Source organism: Sphaeramia orbicularis, chromosome 7 (assembly GCF_902148855.1).
Source record: "Sphaeramia orbicularis chromosome 7, fSphaOr1.1, whole genome shotgun sequence".
Classification (NCBI taxonomy): domain Eukaryota; kingdom Metazoa; phylum Chordata; class Actinopteri; order Kurtiformes; family Apogonidae; genus Sphaeramia; species Sphaeramia orbicularis.
Window position 1 is genome coordinate 53,710,666 of NC_043963.1, and position 18,127 is coordinate 53,728,792.

The 18,127-nt window shown below is 39.1% G+C and overlaps 1 protein-coding gene across 2 annotated transcripts in view; it reads right to left on the reverse strand.

Annotated features, from left to right (window-relative positions):
• The window catches only part of plekhm2 (pleckstrin homology domain containing, family M (with RUN domain) member 2), a 38,183-nt gene extending 22,304 nt beyond the window's left edge, over window positions 1-15,879 (reverse strand). For both annotated transcript variants that reach the window (XM_030138294.1, XM_030138293.1), the window contains exons 1-4: window positions 15,337-15,879; window positions 4,803-4,909; window positions 3,513-3,622; window positions 143-242 (exon numbers count right to left, since the gene is read on the reverse strand). In XM_030138294.1, coding sequence (XP_029994154.1) covers window positions 143-242; window positions 3,513-3,622; window positions 4,803-4,909; window positions 15,337-15,396 — 377 coding nt within the window. In that variant the 5' untranslated portion in view covers window positions 15,397-15,879. The remainder of the gene's footprint in view (window positions 1-142; window positions 243-3,512; window positions 3,623-4,802; window positions 4,910-15,336) is intronic.
• Between the last annotated feature and the right edge of the window lie 2,248 nt (window positions 15,880-18,127).

Here is an 18,127-nt window from a genome sequence, read left to right on the forward strand (position 1 = left end):
CCATCAGACCTTCGGGCTGTTGGACTAAAAAAGCATTTTTTTCTTCGAGCACCTCGTCTCAGAGTAGTGATTTCCAGTCTTAGAATCCCACAGCACTAAAGTAAACAAAGCAATACACAGTCAATAGAACTTTTTAACTTACTTGAAATAATACTTATGCAGTAATCCTTGGTTCTCCTGGAAGAGGCGCAGGTAACTTTCTAAAGAGCTTTCACTTAATGCCAGGTACAGCCATGCACGACCTGCACACAACAAACAAGTGTTTTCAGTTAGTTTTCATTTGAACTTTGCTGGAGAAATGTATGCTCTTCTTTATTTTGTCTCAGTTTATGTTTGCAAGCTAATATTGCAAAATAAGACTGTGCCTGAACTGACAACTTAATGTTTTGAGTTTTTTTCTCTGCAACATATATTATGAAATGAACTAAAATATTGACCCTTTGCACGTTATGTCATGCTCTGTTCTTGCTGCAAACGAGCGCCATGATGGACGGCGGAAGTGCCAGACTGCACACTGGACAGCAAACCGGCTAATACTGAGTTTGATCTGAACGTTCTCGTTTTTGTTCACTTTTTAACCCTGCTTTACACATCCAGTGGTCGCACACTACAGTTTCATCCTTCTTCACAGACACCCACGGCTTCAGCTGGGTTCCAGACAGAGCCTGGATATGATGGACCTGATATTACAGATAGAGCAGGCTCGGTTTGTGTCCATAGCACATTAGCACCACCAAATGCTAGCTAGGTGGTAGACTGGGTTAACTACTATGAGCCACTCTGTTCCAGTGGCTGTCATCAGTACCTTCAGTATTAGCTCTGTTGTTGTAGTGGCTGCCTTTTTTTTTTTTTTTTACCAGCTACACTATGTTATATGAAATACTGTTATTGTCCTTATGCTGTTCCATATGTTCTAGTGGTGGAACTGTACATATTACTGTGTGTAGATAGTAGAAAGGCAGACACTTCAACAACAGAGCTAATACTGTAGGCTAATGATGACAGCCACTAACATCATTACACAATGGTAGTTAATTAGAGCTGCTTTTGGTTCCAGTCTATTTGAGTTTTGATGGCATGCTGGGGGAAACATGTTAAAAATATACGCAGCTAGCTAGCTAACGTTAGCTGTATCTTTCCTTTGCCATTATGAGATGCATTCCTCTGCCGTGAGCGCAGTACAGCGACTCGGTAATCTAACCTAAGACTAAGAACTGGTATCATCCAGACTTTAGTCTGCTTTTAGATCAGCACCTGTGTATGGGGACATCCCATTTAGAACATAATGGGACAGATCGTGTGCTTTAAACTCCAGCAGACTGGAGGATTTTGCCAGATCCGTAAACACATCAGGAGGGAAAAGGTATGGGTCGGTAGCTAGCCCTGCTATTGCTAGCTTCTCCAAATAGCGTTCTTTGTGCTGTCCAGTAAGGTGAGTCACTTTGCAGGACAACTCCAAATCATTTTCAGCACTGGTATTCATCACTTAAAATCATCTGTCGCTCATTTGTTTGATTCCTGTGGCACTTCTGCCGTCAACCATGGCGCTGCACCCGTAGTCACATGATAACTGTGACGTCGGTGCAAAGGGTCAATAACTAGTTGGAAAGGGTAGTCCTTCTAGAATGATTAAGGTGATTCTGTAGGGATGTGCATCTGCAGACAAATTAAAAATAATAACACTGAAATGGAAGAAAGTTGAACATTTTTTTAATCAACCATCTTTTCTTAAAATCAAATATGATGATTGGCCTTTTATCCACATGAAACCACTGTTTTCAGTCACTGAAACAGCAACTTTTTGAAGCCAGGTCCCAGAGTGGATTAATTTGAAAACGCCAGTTTCACATCTTCGTCTGTATGACCAAACCGCAACTTTTCTAAAATGATGATGTCATAGCTCCACCTCTCTAACCTTTCACCACGGAAGCAAGATGCCTCTTCACAACAACAACAACAGCAGACTACAGAGTAGAGCTGGTGCTACAACAGCTACTAAGCTGATTGATAATACTGAATCCAAATCTTCGTCTACTGTTTCATTACAATGAGCAACAAACAACCACAGCAACAATATTCACCACATGCTCTTGGATCTACCACTGAGAGGGGCAACCAGATGGGCAACCAGGAGGAAATACTGGACCAGACCCAGTAGAACCATGTAAGCTTTATGCACATGCAAGAGCATTACAACGCCATCTACAAGCCTGGCATTTAGACTGCACTGTTTTCAGTGGTTTTGTGTGGACGCAAACATTTGCTGAAACAACTCTGTGTTTATGGAGCATTTTTTTGAAAATGACAAACAAAAAGATCAGATAGGAAAAGATGCAGCTTCATGTGGACATGGCCTGAACCTAAATGTGCCTGGTACAAGCATATTATGGTATAGAACTGTATCAGCCTGAAGGTGATATTCACTAATACAGCCTGTTTTTGTACAATTGCTCCATGTCTGATTAGCTACAACATCTGAGTTGAGTTTCACTTCATTCAGCTCAGTTTCAGTAGAGCTGAGTCCAGTCCACTTTGGTACCCAGTCGTTGTCATGTTGTTAACATGTTGCTTGAATCTCCAGTGGTTTGTATTGTGTGTGGATCTGTGTGTCTCTGATGGTAAGTAAGGACATTAAAAAAGAGTTTAAGTTCACTGGTATAAACTATAACTGCTTTTAATCTGCTAGTAGTTAGCCTGATACTGGCTACAGCAAAACCATATAAAAAATAAACAAATAAAAACATCAACGGTTGTAAATAATTTGACTTTTTCCCACAATGTTACTTTCCAGTGTATCTCTGATTAGCACACTAACTATTAGCATAGCTGTAGTTGACACAGTCTGCAACACAAGCTACAGCGTAGGCTGCAACCATAGTTTTAGAGGTTCTGACATAGGTTACACCATAGATGAGATACAGCACCTCCAAAACATGACCACACACCAGGACTAAAGTGTTGACAGAGATACCACATGGGTATGTCAGAGCTGTGGTTGGCTGCTGGAGTTTTCTTTTGCAACTTTGTAATTGTGAATGACAAACATGGAAGCTGAACTACTGTCTTTCTTTAAGTTACATATAAAAATCTACAGAGCTCTCTTTATTGTGATTACCAGTGTAAATGAAAGAACATAAAATGACGACAGAGTCGTTACAAAACACAGAGAAATAAGGTTAATTTATCTGATTATGAGTTTAGCCTAACCACTAAAACATACCAAAAAAACAGCAGATGAGACAAAGATAACTAGTAAAATATGGCCTGATGGTGCAATAGCGTATTCAACGTATGGTTGGGGGCAGGGTAATCTGATGCACAACTATAAAGTCAAACCTACCTCGTAGGCGGGGAGCAGCTGACAACCATATTCTCATATAAACTATTGGTATTGGGACTGACCCACTTTTTCAGATTTCATGTGTCCTTATACTAGAATTACAAATATGAGCATTGAGCTGATGAGGAATGTGGAGCCATGTGTGACTATGCATGTGACAGCGATGCCTTACTGCGCCCCAGGTTGGTTGCTATGTGCTGGAGTTCATCTATCTGGCGTACAGCCTCTCTCCTGGTGAAGTGAAGGACCAGGACCCAGTAGCCTGCGGAGATGTCCTGTAGTCTGCATTTAGAAAACAGGACACAAAACTCTGCCATTTACAAACAGGGTGATGGCTCTTTATCCAAATAAAAAATTCCAGACTTTTTCCAGACATTTTCAAAACTGCTATTTTTTTCCCACAAGACCTTGATTTTATGTACTTTTATACTTGTGTAGCTAGTTTTTTGGTTGAGATTGGACCTGTTGTGTAGCCTGTCCAGCCAGTCGCTGTGAAATATGCACGATCTATTCTATACCGAACCAATCACAAGTCTGGGGGGCGGGTGTTTTCGCAATGACTCTATGATTCACCGACTTCTTTTTTAAACTCAGTTCCAAGTCCACAAATCTCTTTACAACTGTTGTCAGTTATTTACTTGATTCAAAAATAAGGCTTCAATTGCAGATTACACCCTGTATTCTTAAGTTTCTCTGACATCCGTCTTTTCTGTGATTGGTTTACCCGGCATCAGTTAGTCCTGCCTTCATATTTGGATTCAAGCCCCACCATTCCAGACAGATTTGTCACTGAGAAAGACAGATGGCTGGCCAGCCTGCCTGCTGTGTGCAGTAGAATAAATTGTTCATTTTAATAAATGTATGAATGTATGAATGCATCATTTGAAGTAAGTTATCTTTTACTGACAGAAACATTTTCAAAAACATATGAAAATCAAAGAAGTGCATGGATATCACACAAGCAAGTTTCACTAGAATCATTCCAGTACCGACTGGTTAGTAAAATCAGATCCAGTTTTTTAAATGCTTTCCTCAGATATTTCTTATCTTACAAAATTATGTACATTTGAGTATAGTCTAAAATTTGACTATGAGAGAAACTTTGTTCCATACTTTATTAAGACTTTGAAACAAAATTCCAGACTTTTCAAGGTCTGGAAAACAGTGTTTCAAAATTCCATACTTTTTAAGACTTTCAAGACCTGCACAAGCCCCCTTTACAAAGATAAAAACATGGAGCACAGAGGGGCTTCCTACCTACTGAAAGAGACTTTGCATGTTGACATGTGCAAAAATCTAAGGTTAATAGCATTTATAGACGTAATCCTTGCCTGCATGACAGAAAGTGCACTCTGTGCTACAAATCAGATTAGTACTTGCAGAAGGAATTTCCCCTACTTTCTACATTTCCGTGTGCACCTAACAAAGATCAGTATTAAAAAAATCCAGGAAAGCCTCTTACCCGTACAGCAGAGCATGGTCAATGTGTTCACAGAGGCGCTGCAGGACCCGATCATGATTTCGGATGGCTGGAGTTTCATCTTCACAGGCCGCAAAGTAACTCTGTAACTTTAGAGACAGAGAGGCGCCATGTCAGAGCTGTTGGGTTTGTACTACAGACTTCAGTACCTAGTCTCCTAATGATCTATATTTTCTACCTGCAGGCCACCTGAGTAGAAACCCTGACAGAATCACTTATGAAACACTCCCTAAAACAGTGTTTCTCAACAGGGGTGTTACATGGGTGTTGGGTTAGGCAGGAGGCTCATGATGAAGCAAAGGGGTGATTGTTCAAAAAAAGCTGATTGAGGACCACTGCCCTACAACAACGTGATGAGTTTTACAGCACAAGCCCAGTGCTGCAGCTTACAAAGAATTCTAATTATAGATCTATTTCATTCACTTCTTTGGATTGCAGAATAACAAGCCAACATTGTCCATCTATGCACATTAGAACTGCACGAAATCCACTGTGACTCATAGTTTTAGCTGTTCCGACACACACAGTCATCATTGTTGGCCCTTACCAGCATCTTGCCAGTACATACAGCCTATTGAACATCTTAAAGGAAGCTCTCAGGAAAGCTTTCAAAACCACACAATCTCTTCTAATGTAATATTTCTTCGTTGCAAATAAAGCAATCAGTGGGGATCTTTCTAAACAGTAACAGAAGTCTAACCAGATAACCAGAACATGGAGGAAAATACAATCTCTAGATTATTAGTGAGAATATACTATCCTTGACTGGGCACTGATTGATGAAATAATGAAGTGCTCCTGAAACTACAAAGATTATTATTCTTGTTCTTTTTTGCCAAAGTAATCACATGTTGAGGAGACAATATGATTTAATAAGAGGCAAGAACCAGAGCGGTAGAGAAAACAGTGACAACACTTCCATAGACTCCCATTGTAAAAAATGGTAGACGAAATATGGACCTGCTTCCGGGTTATGGAGGTGCCAATAGTTCCAAACATTGTATATTTCCTGTATTAGCGCACATTTATGTTGCAAATTCTGTTTTCTTTGGTATGTGTCAGCATTTGTATAAATTTATATCTTATATAACCATTATGTTGGATTTCCAGCTGTAACCTGATTGTTAGCTAGCTTGACTTGTCCAACTGTTGAGATTCAACCACTAGGCCTATAACTACAAATGATCAAGTTTCTACGGTAAGGTACCATTAGTCCAAATGTGGTTCTCAGTGGGTTTTATTGGAGTTGATTTGCTGAACCTGGTGGTGTTGGGTTCAGTTTATTGCGCTGTATAGATGCGCTATAGCAGGGGTGGCAAACATATGGCCCACAGGCCAAAACTGGCCAACCAAAGGTTCTAATTTGCCCCACAGTATGAATTTGGAAAGTACAAAAATTATACTAAAGTTATTAAGAGTCAAAGGTGTCATAGTTGTTTTAGTTCAGGTTTCACATTCAGCCCAATTGTGATCTCAAGTAAAATAATAGCATAATAACCTATAAAGAATGACTCCAAATTTAAATCAAAATTTCATAGTAAACTGATAAGACTGATAAGACTGAAGGTTATGGACAGAGCGAACCCACTGGTGTCTCTTATCTTAGCACACACATTCAACAATTCTTACACAGCTCATGCATCTCCCATTCCCCAATCCCCCCCCCCACCCCCCACTTGATGTCTGCTGTCGGCCTAATTATTCACACTGTCCCCCAAATCCCTTTAAATCCATGAAAAAATACCAGCATGTGTCCACGTGTACTGTGTGTAAACTGTATGATGTCTTATACTTGTGCTTTGCATTATTCTGTCAAGATTTATGGCGCCGGGGATGCCGGCAGCCTGTTACGTCTTGTGCTGTTACTGTAACAAAGTAATTTCCCCATTGTGTGGATCAATAAAGTAAGTCTAAGTCTAAGTCTAAACGTATCGGTGTGGGATCGGTATGGGCAAAACTAATCATAAAAAAAAATCGGAAGCAAAAAAATCCACATCGGGACATCATTAGCGGTGATCTCTGCAAATTCAATAGTAAAAAAATTTGGTTTCCAAAACCACAAAGAATACATCTGTAAAATGACATGCAATACCAAACTGAACCAAAAACTGTGACAAAAAAATAAGGCATAAATATTCATGGGTTTGTTTTGGATGATGAAGACGTTTGAATGTTTTGTCATTGCATTTTATTCTGGCTTAGTATGTTCCCATCATTGTAATGCTGTAATTCTGTGAATGAAACAGCTGCTGTTCAGTTGATGAATGCTGGCTTTTCGACAGAAAAACAAACTAAGAATTGAGATTTCCTGTATTGTGTTGCTTTGAAAAAAGTGCAGAGACTGTTTGTCGCCATCAGTTTTACTATAAATTTTAAAATAGAGAATTTTTACTTTGTTCACTCTTCTAATAATTTTTCATCATATGTACGGTCTTGGTCTCGTCTTGGTCTCGAGCCTTAGAAGTCTTGGTCTTGGAACCTCTGGTCTCAGAAATGTCTTGGTCTCGGATGGTGCGGTCTTGACTACAACACTAGAAGAGCATGACAGCGCATGGGTTGTTTTGGAACTATTGAGGCTTAGTGGTGACATCAAAGCGTGTCTCAAATCTCTCTCTATGGCTCTGGAAGAACTAAAGACTTCTGTGTCCGCCATAAAACCCCTGAACTGTGAGAGTCCCATAATCACTGCTTGCAGCTTTAGTTTCTGCAGTCAAACACATTGAATTTGGGGAAAAGGACCATGAGGTTAAGGTACTGACTGTGCACACATAAGGGCCTATCCTCGTTATGTTAGCGGTGTAGAAGTAATCAAAACCCTTTTGCACATCCTTGGATTAGAACAGTTCAACAGTTAATGCAACCAAGGAATTTAAGGCCCAAGGGTGGAATGTTACGACCAACTGAGCCTCTGACCTCAGTGTGTTTTACCAGCTGGAGAATGACTGAACAACCCAGAAAACAGACAGCAAAGACGGCTGCACAGCCCAACAGAGCATCACCAGAGGAAAAACTGTGTGCCAACTTTTCTTACACCACCGCAGGTTTGTCAGTGATGATTCACCACCTTAAACAGGCCTGGTGAAGGATTTTAAAACCTTCAAGGGTAGATATGCCAAAGGTAGAATCACAGTCATATCTTGGCATCACAGTCATATCTTGGCATCAATTTCCACATGACGAAGCAGTGTTTCCTGACAGTAAGTACAGTATGTTTTAACAGAAGACTGAGGCAATACGGTAGGGCTGCAACAACTAGTCAACTAAATGACAAATAATCAATGGCAAAATAAATTGACAACTAATTTAATAGTCGACAGCTTGTTAGTGACGTCATGCACTTTTGTTTAACCCATAAAGACCCAAACGTCCTCCTTTAACCCAAACCATCTACTGATCTAAACTGTTTAATACCTGTTGATCTACTAATCCTACAAATCCATGTCAATAATTGGCGTAAAATACAGTTCTTCATCTTTTCATGGTCATCAGATATGACCCATTTGGACGTTCAGAGGCTCCGTAGTTACCATGGAAAAACCGTCATCTTCTCCAACATTGATTCACCAGTAAAACCCATGGAGTTGGATCAATGCCAGTGGATGGACACACTGGGTTTATGTTCGGTTAATAACAGATTGGACTGAAAAAGACACTGTTTATTTAGTGCTGTTTGTTTTTTATATAATAACCCTCAACTTTAATCTGACCTATTATGAACATCTACATGATGAGTACATTAAACATGGGAAAATACTTGATGTTCACTGAAAAATGCAAAATACAGAGGATAATATAATATTAAAAGGTGATAAATCACTTGGGACAGGTTAAATAGAGAAAAAAATTGGGAACTGCCATAAAGTAGCACTAGGTCTTTATAGGCTAAGGCAGTGGTTCCCAACCTTTTTTTTCTCCTGTCCCCATTTTATCATCACAAATTTCTGGCGACCCCAGACATTCAAAACGGAGACGTTTTTTTGCTAAAATTAATTTGTTTTTGATCATGTAATAGTTTACTATACTGTGTTGCAAATAAATGTTAATTTTAGAGGACATTAGTCTATATAATGTATATTATTATGATCGGAGGCAGTAAAGCCAGGTGTAGATTACTGCACAAAGGGAGACTTGGACTTTCCTTGGTCAGGATCTGTACAGTCAGTCCAGCTGTGATTTACAAGGCAGACAATTAATACTGAACAAACAAGAACTCAAACTATGAATTATGAAAGAGCTGCAGCATCTAAAACTGACCACAATGAACACTTGACAGATAAATAGAACCACAGTGCTGCAGTTTCAGACTCACAGTTTGTCATGTCTTTTATGGATTATGATTGTCTCTGTCAACTCACCATATATTTTTATTAACAAGTTTTCATTTTTTATTTTTATCAATTACTAGAAATTTCAGGCGACCCCATTTGAATTCCAGGTGACCACATGTCGGCTCCCGACCCCACGGTTGAAAAACACTGGGTTAAGGAAACATTTTTTTGTTTTATTGCTGATTGAAACTCTTGAGTGTTTAGTTGTTTGTTTAACAAACTTTGTTAGTAGGGCTGGGCAATATGAATCATAAATCGTATCTTGATATTTTTTTGCAGAACGGCAATACAAATATATATCTTGATATACTATTTTTCCATAAAGTAGGCCTAATACCAAAAAGACAGTTCTAGGTCAAATTCTCAGGTGCCAAATGCCATATAAGCACTTTTTATTGAATTTTTATTGACAATATAAATATGTACATTAAAAAGGTAATAAAAAAAATGCATAAATGAAATTAAATTCTTCCAAAACAAAATATATGCGGCTCAAGGAGTAGGCCTATAATTTAAACCCAAAATTATTTATTTCAACTCATTGCCTGTATTAATGGCACCTGTTTGAACTGGTTCTCTGTATAAAAGACACCTGTCCACAGCCTCAAACAGTCAGACTCCAAACTCAACCATGGCCAAGACCAAAGAGCTGTCCTCTTCTGGATCATCCACATGCTCTCTGGGAAACTTCAGATGGGCCTGGACATGTACTGGCTTAAGCAGGGGGACACGCCTGCCGCTGTAGGAGCAGGGGTCCCTCTGGGCGTAGTGTGTTACTGATAGTAGCCTTTGTTACTTTGGTCCCAGCTCTCTGCAGGTCATTCATCAGGTCCCTCCGTGTAGTTCTGGGATTTTTGTTCACTGTTCTCATGATCATTTTGACCCCACGGGATGAGATCTTGTGTGGGGCCCCAGATCGAGGGAGATTATCAATGGTCTTGTATGTCTTCCATTTTCTTACAATTGCTCCCACAGTTGACTTATTCACACCAACCTGCTTGCCTATTGTAGGTTCACTCCTCCCAGCCTGGTGCAGGTCCACAATTTTCTTCCTGGTGTCCTTGGACAGCTGTTTGGTCTTGGCCATGGTTGAGTTTGGAGTCTGACTGTTTGAGGCTGTGGACAGGTGTCTTTTATACAGAGAACCAGTTCAAACAGGTGCCATTAATACAGGCAATGAGTGGAGGACAGAAGAGCTTCTTAAAGAAGTTGTTACAGGTCTGTGAGAGCCAGAAATCTGGCTTGTTTGTGGGTGATCAAATACTTATTTTCCACCATAATTTACAAGTAAATTCTTTAAAAATCCTACAATGTGATTTCCTGGATTTTTTTTCTCATTTTGTCTCTCATAGTTGAAGTGTACCTCTGATGAAAATTACAGACCTTTCTCACCTTTCTAAGTAGGAGAACTTGCAGAATCAGTGGCTGACTAAATACTTTTTGCCCCACTGTACATACACATTTTCAACCTTTTACATGTTATTCAACGCCATTTGATCACATGTCAATTTACACCAAGATCTCCGGTTCCCGTAACCCTAACCATAACCCTAACTGTAACCTTAACCCTCAGTGCGTGGTATTTGATCGGGCATGAACGTACACATGGAAAGCTTATAGAAATTACACGCTAATTAAAAGCGGTGTGTATATTTACATGTCATTATATTATGTTGGCTGCTACAATACTGGCTGAATACTGAACTGAATATTTGTTTAACAAACTTTGTTATTCATTCTAAATGTATTTATTAAAGGAAAGAAAATGTATCTTATTGCTGCAATAAATATAAATATGAGCCAATTGTTTTTCTTTTTTTTTTTTTTTTGCTGTTCATAATGTGACTAGTTGACTGGTTGTTACAGTCATTGATGACCAGTCGGCTGTTGAAATAGTCGATAGTTGCAACCGTAGGTGGCAGAAGTATCTCCAACGATGGCCCATCAGTAATAGAGGCTGGACATGGGCATGGCCAAGCAGGATTTGTACTGAGAAAAACATGTCATTGAACCTTCAGGATGTGATATCTTTGCTGTCACTCAGCAAATACTCCAGAATTCTGTATGTTTTAGCATTTTACAATTCAAGTGATGTGAGAGGAAACAAGACCACTGCACCTCTTTTAGACTCTGGGTAGAAATCTCCCGCTGTTTACATAGGCCGGGGTGAAATAAACGATGACATGATGACTGACAGGTTTAATTACAGATCACCGTTAACATTCTGTCAGATGTGACTTTACTGCTGCACCCTGTGCTTCATCACAGACATGACACAGCACCTCAACTATGTGTTGTATTTTGGCTTCACTTTTCCACAGCAGCATGAAACAGCATCATATCATCTGTGTTGTATAGGGATGGGAAGATGAGCCGATACATACGGATACACCGACACACACATGCACGATCCGAGTGCGCCGGTAGAGAAGCTGCAAGTGAAAGAAAATGTTGGAATGATATGGAGATGCATCGGTTATTGAATGTTTGTATCACTAAAATTCAATCCATTCAATAGAATATATTTGTACTTGCATTTAAAAGTGTTACTATTCATTTGGATAAAATTTTTCGTTTCTTCAGACCCACGTTAATGTGTGCCACAGATCCATGGATGTGTACGCTGCACACGACAGTATGAGCTCCACCCATGCACTGGGCACGTGCACCGCCCATGAATACTATTCAGTGAATGAGCAAGAAGTTCGGATGCCCCCCTTTTACATCTGAGTTTACGTCACCATATTTAAATATCTGGGATTTTGATCTTTATTTGAACTAAAATGTGGAGAAAATATACCTACACAGATGAAACTAAAGAAATGCTTTTTAAAATGTGTTGGTAAATTCAAATTAATAATGTCTTTAAGAGGTAAAAGTCAGGACCCCCTTGTCATCATTACTTCACAGATATAATCCTGAAAAAGCCTCTGTACCTTCAGTCTTCTGCTGGTTTGGACCTGACCAGGTTCATTCATCTGCATTTGAGGCATTGGAGGGAATCATGAACAGAAGAGGGTCCACACTTTAACTTCAAATAGATAGAATTTACCAACATATTTTAAAAGCATGTCTTTAGTTTCATCTCTTTTGGTTTATGTGCTCCATATCTGAGTATCCTACTATAATGCATGTTCTGTGTCTGTTCGGCGTCCAGCACGGGGATGTTGCAGCACAGGAGGGCATTTGGGTACAATGCCACTGTTGCACCACAGGAGGGTGATATCGTACAATGGCACCACGGATACAATGCCGCTAGTTCTTATAAAATATCAGAATCTCTGGTAAAGAACACAAATTTAAAGGGGCCATCCTAACTTTGTCAGGTGACTGTATGTGAGGCACGTGTTCTGAAATTGAACAAAAGCCAGTTTGTGAAAAGTCATGGTTTTATTTGATAAATAAATAATCCAGCTCATTGAATGCCACTGCATATTCTTTTACAGAATGAATGTGTTGAATCAGACTGAGCTTCATCATCCTGGATTGGGATTTGGGTGTGAATCGTATTGTATGGCATCACGAGATGCCACATGCATATCTTTAATATATCGGATCAGAGATGCTGTATCCGGATGTGTATCATATTGTACTTACAACTAAGACTCCCAACCCTATTGTATAGGCCTTATAACCTAAATTAGGACATATATGTTTTCAAATTCAATTCAACCCTTTTCAATTGCAGTTGCTGAACAAAATATTGGTGATTACAAAGGTTTTCTTTCCAAAAATACTCTATTCAGTAAAATGATTATGCGTAGATTATAATTTGGCAGCAGTCAGTAGTGCTGCTGCTTAGGTTTTAAAATTAGAACATTCTAATCTTGAATCCACTTGTACTGAAGAACTTGTATTTGTAAAAGGACAAACTAAGTTGACTGTTAGCATCAGGTTTAGTCTCCTGGCTACATTTGTGACTTCTTTATTTTCTATTTGCTTGAAAAATACTCAAAAAGTATTCAAATTAAGTATGTAACTTTATTAAAAGAGGTGATTAAAATGTTTACATATTTAACAAAGCAACTAGAAGACAAATTCATAATTCTGTCCCTTTTCAAAAGTAACCCATAACTCAGGCTCCTCTAAGGCTCCATTCAGATGCAGGTAAATGTCGGCCAAATGTGATTTTTCTGTCCTTATGTGACCTGAATCCAATCTGTTAAAGACAGTTTGAACAGCGCTAATCCGACCCAGACCACTTTCATATGTGGTCCTAAATCTGGTACATATCTGATATTTTCCAATGTGACTTCAGTCTGAACGGCCAGGTCACACTTATCTGACCTTAACATCATTGAAATGCAACAAACGTCACAATTCTGCGTCCCAGGAGGAGGAGCAGCAGGAAAAACATCTTTACTAGCGTGGTCACGAATTACGTCAGGACCTCTTTTGTGCATGTGGGTCACTTCAGGGTCGCATTCAGTTAAGACTCAAAACTGACAGAAGTTGCATTTAATGTGTAATATGAACGAACACACACAAAAAATTGGATTTCACCAAAAAAATCGGAATTGTGAATTTAGACCTGCTGTGTGAACAGAGCCTTAGATCTGCTGCTATAGGGTTAGACTGGGACACTCCACAAGATACACTGAGCTCTTCTCTGCTCCTCCTCCTCCTGTCTGTCCTCCTCTCTGCTCCTCCTCCTGTCTGTCCTCATCTCTACTCCTCCTCCTCTCTTCTCCTCCATTATCATTATTCATTTATCCACATAGTTATGAAAGTGTTATTATATAGTTCCATAGATGGTACAGGTTTATAGTATTAGTACTAAGAGTTACAGTAGTAGTATATCCACTGTTAATACTTGTATTTGTAGTAGTAGTATGTCCACTGTTAATACTTGTATTTGTAGTAGTAGTATGTCCACTGTTAATACTTGTATTTGTAGTAGTAGTAGTATATTCACCTTTAATACTTGTATTTGTAGTAGTAGTAGTATATCCACTGTTAATACTTGTATTTGTAGTAGTAGTATATCCACTGTTAACACTTGTATTTGTAGTAGTAGTATATCCACTGTTAATACTTGCATTTGTAGTAGTAGTATATCCACTGTTAATCCTAATATTTGTAGTAGTAGTATTAACAGTTACGGATGTAGTTATTAGTAGTTATACTAGTAACAGATGTTATAGTTTTTACAGTTACAGCACAGTTTGCTGTGCGTCCATGTGTCTCCCCCCGATTGGGGACTCCTCCCCCCTCCCCAATCTCTCTCTCGCTCTCTCTTTAACCCTTTATCTGTTCATGTCACTGGTCCATCCTCCAGACTCTGGGTCTACTCCAGGTTTCTACCTGTTAAAGGTGTTTTTTCCTTCCTCTGTGTGTTTACTCCTGGAGGACTCTGTTGGCGTCTGTGAATCAGCTTAACAGTCTGGTTCAGACCAGCTCTGCATGCAAAGGGTCATGAGATAACTTTTGTTATGATGTGACACTAGATAAATACATGTGATTGATGTAAAAGAGTTTGCAGTGCAGGCAAATACAGATTAAATCAGCCTTAGATGAGTATGTTTGATGAAGTGCTATTTTTTCTGCACTGACATGAGATTTGCTTATCTACTCATCATCATTACTCATCCAATCTTATGGCATAAAATGGGGGTGAAAGTATGAGATAAATGGGAAAAGCCCAAATTAAACGAAGCCTAAATACATGTGGATAAGGAAAAGGAATGCATAAACATGCAATATGAAAGCAGAAAGGAGGAGGAAGGAGAGACAATGCAATGCTGTCCGTCAGGTTGTGAGACTGGAAGTTCCACAGTAGTGGTTTTAAGCTGTCCCGGAGCCAGGGAACCAGCAGACCTGACTGGGATAAAAGGGCAGATGTGTGGGCTGACTTCCACCGGGTTCAGCCTGGGTCTGCAGTGTGATGCAGGTGTGTTGGTGTGCCGCAGTGAGGGGCTTGGTGCCACTGTTGTTTACCGGTGTCTAAACACAAAGCACTGCATAACTGACAGATGACAGTTACTGAGATGAAATAAAGAATATGTAAGTAGTCAGTACTGGGATCAGGCCCTTCTGAAACTGCAGACTGCTTGGATCCCCTCGACTGGAAAGTTGTCCTTCTGAGACAAAAGATGACCTAATGTGACCTACACTTACTCAAGCACACGCAAACACTAACCAAACATAAGTTGCTGTTAGAGTGCGAAGACCAAGTGGATAAAACCTACCTTTTTGACGGAGAAGGAGATGTTTTCCAATATGCGGTCCTTCACTTTGAGTTGATCCATCACTGGTCCGTCTGTCAGCTGACTCTCCAAGGCACAGCTCCTGTTTTGCTAATGCTAACGCTACCTTAGCTAGCAAACATAATCTAGTCCACCAAAGCAAACATCCCCCTGACTAACAATACCATTTCTGTTGTCAGCTGTACGCACTGAAGCCGACAGCACCGCTTCACAGACCGTGACCGTGTTTATATCCGGCAGACGGTAGCATATGTCAACCCCGGTCAACTGACTCGGCGGCGGCGGCGTTGATACGGTTAACGTTAGCTTAGACTCACATTAGCATTAGCCGCTGTGTCTAGGCTGAGGCTAAGTTGTAGTCTGACCTAAGCTACGGTTTGAATCCCATTTTCCGTCTCGGCACTTCGGCTCACTATTGTCCGGTACTTTGGGCTGTCTTTACATGTTTTCTAAATAACCTACATTGAGTTAAAGGCTGCTAATATTACTTTTAAGCTAACTGCTGTCAACTCCCACAGTCATCGAGTGACGTCACCACCAGCGCGTGGGAGGACCTTCAGCGAACAGCACTAAAAAAACACACAATTTAATGTTCATTTACTCAGAACTGCGAAAAAAACAAACACAACTCTATTGCATACTCGACAATGAATCATCAAAATGTATTCTTGAATTCGGCTAGTGTTTAGCCCATAAAGACCCAGTGTTACCTTTGTGTCAGTTCCAAAATATTTTTTCCCTCTATGTTTAACTTTTCTTAAGTGAGTTATCATCGTTTATTATAATATTATCCTCTGTATTTTGCGTTTTTTCAGAGTAAATCATGTATTTTTCTGTATTTATTTCACCGATCATGTAGATGTTCATAAAAGCTCAGATTAAAGTTGAGGGTTATTATATCAGAAACAGAGAAAACTGAAGAAAAAGTGACTTTTTCTGTGAAGATATCATTAACTGAACATAAACCCAGTGTGTCCATCCACTGTCATTGATCCAACTCCATGGGTTTTTATTATTATTATTATTATTATTATTATTATTATTATTATTATTATTATTATTATTATTATTATTATAACCTTTATTTAACCAAGTGTGTCCTGGTCCAGACAGCAGCAGAAGTTACACAAAACAGAAATCACAGCCATACATCCACACTAAAAATATAAAAAGCATACATAAAACACAATAAAAGTCAGTACTATATCCATACATAAAACACTAGATAAGAACATACATATAAAACATCCCAATTATTAAAAAAGGTACTAAAATTATAACAACAATGTTCTTTAAAAGCAACTCAAAGCAGAACCCCATTCAGTCAATCAGAAAAACATCTACATGCAGTTTTACTGGTGAATCAGTGTTGTAGAAGATGGCGGTGTTTCCATTGTAACTATGGAACCTCCGAACGTCCAAATGGGTCATATCTGATTGATTGATTGATTGATTGATTGATTTTTGAAATGGGACAGTTCATATTCCCATCTCAAGTCCTATTGGCAGGTTGAAAAAAACAAAAAACAAAACAAAAACAAAACTTACAGATAACATAATGCTGTAACTGAACTAAGACATACAAAAAGAAAAACAAACAACAACACATGGTTCAGACAAACAGACAAAAGCAGTGGGACCAAGGCAGACACCAAGGATGAACTGATTAAGGTTTGCACATGAATCTTTTATAAATATGCATTTGTTGCTGTTACACACACCCCTCTGACACTATTGAACACTGTTCTACTGCACATACCCCCCCCCCCCCCCCCCGACACTTTTGCACAAGACTCCACTACATTTAAGCCTCTGACACTATTGCACACACTTGTATTGCACATTTCCCATGGTCACTGTTGCACATTTCTCTTAAACACTATTGCATATATTCCCGTCTTCATCACACATAATTACACTATACATGTCCCATTACACTAGTGCACATAACCCTTTAACACTGATACTATTATATATTATTATTATATCTGATGACCATGAAAAGACGACAAACAGCATTTTACCTGATTTATCTCACAGTGTTGATAGGTTTAGTGGTTCAGACGTTATTAAACATTTTAGATCAGTAGATGGCTTTGGTCGGTGGTGCATGTTTGGGTCTTTATGGGTTAAGACTGCATGTGCACCTGTAAACCTGGGAAGTAAATCCTGAGTTTGGACTTAGTTGATGTTCTGTGATTTCCTCATACTGGTGCAGAACACTGATGTTCAAATGCAGTTGTAATCTGGTACCAAAGCTGCATTTGTATTAGCGCAGGCTAAAAAGTATAGTGCTTTTTGTTTGTTTGTTTTTTTTCCCTAAAAAAAAAGGGAAAAAAATTAAAAAATAAAAAGTATAGCACAAGTTTTCAGGATTCTAGGCCATTACAGTCTATCGCTGATGATTACATTTAATCATAAACCTGTTAATACAGTGGAAATCAAAAAAGGGCGATGACACTGGTCTACAAGTCAAATGCTTCCAGAATAAAAGTAGTTAAACTTTACCAAATTTGAGTCACTAATAAAGAAAAATCCAGTCCTAAATGCTGGTTGGTTGTAGTTTCACAGATACAGTCTTGGGCTAAAATGTGAAATTGTAGAATTAATGATAGGTTTAATGATTAATGATAGGTTTAAGTCCAAAGGAATATTAGTGTCAGATCTACTTCAAACACTGTCTGCACATGACAATACATGGACTGGACAGGTTCTATCAGTGGAATATTTATACATCTGTTGTATAAATGAACATAAACCAACAAATATGTGT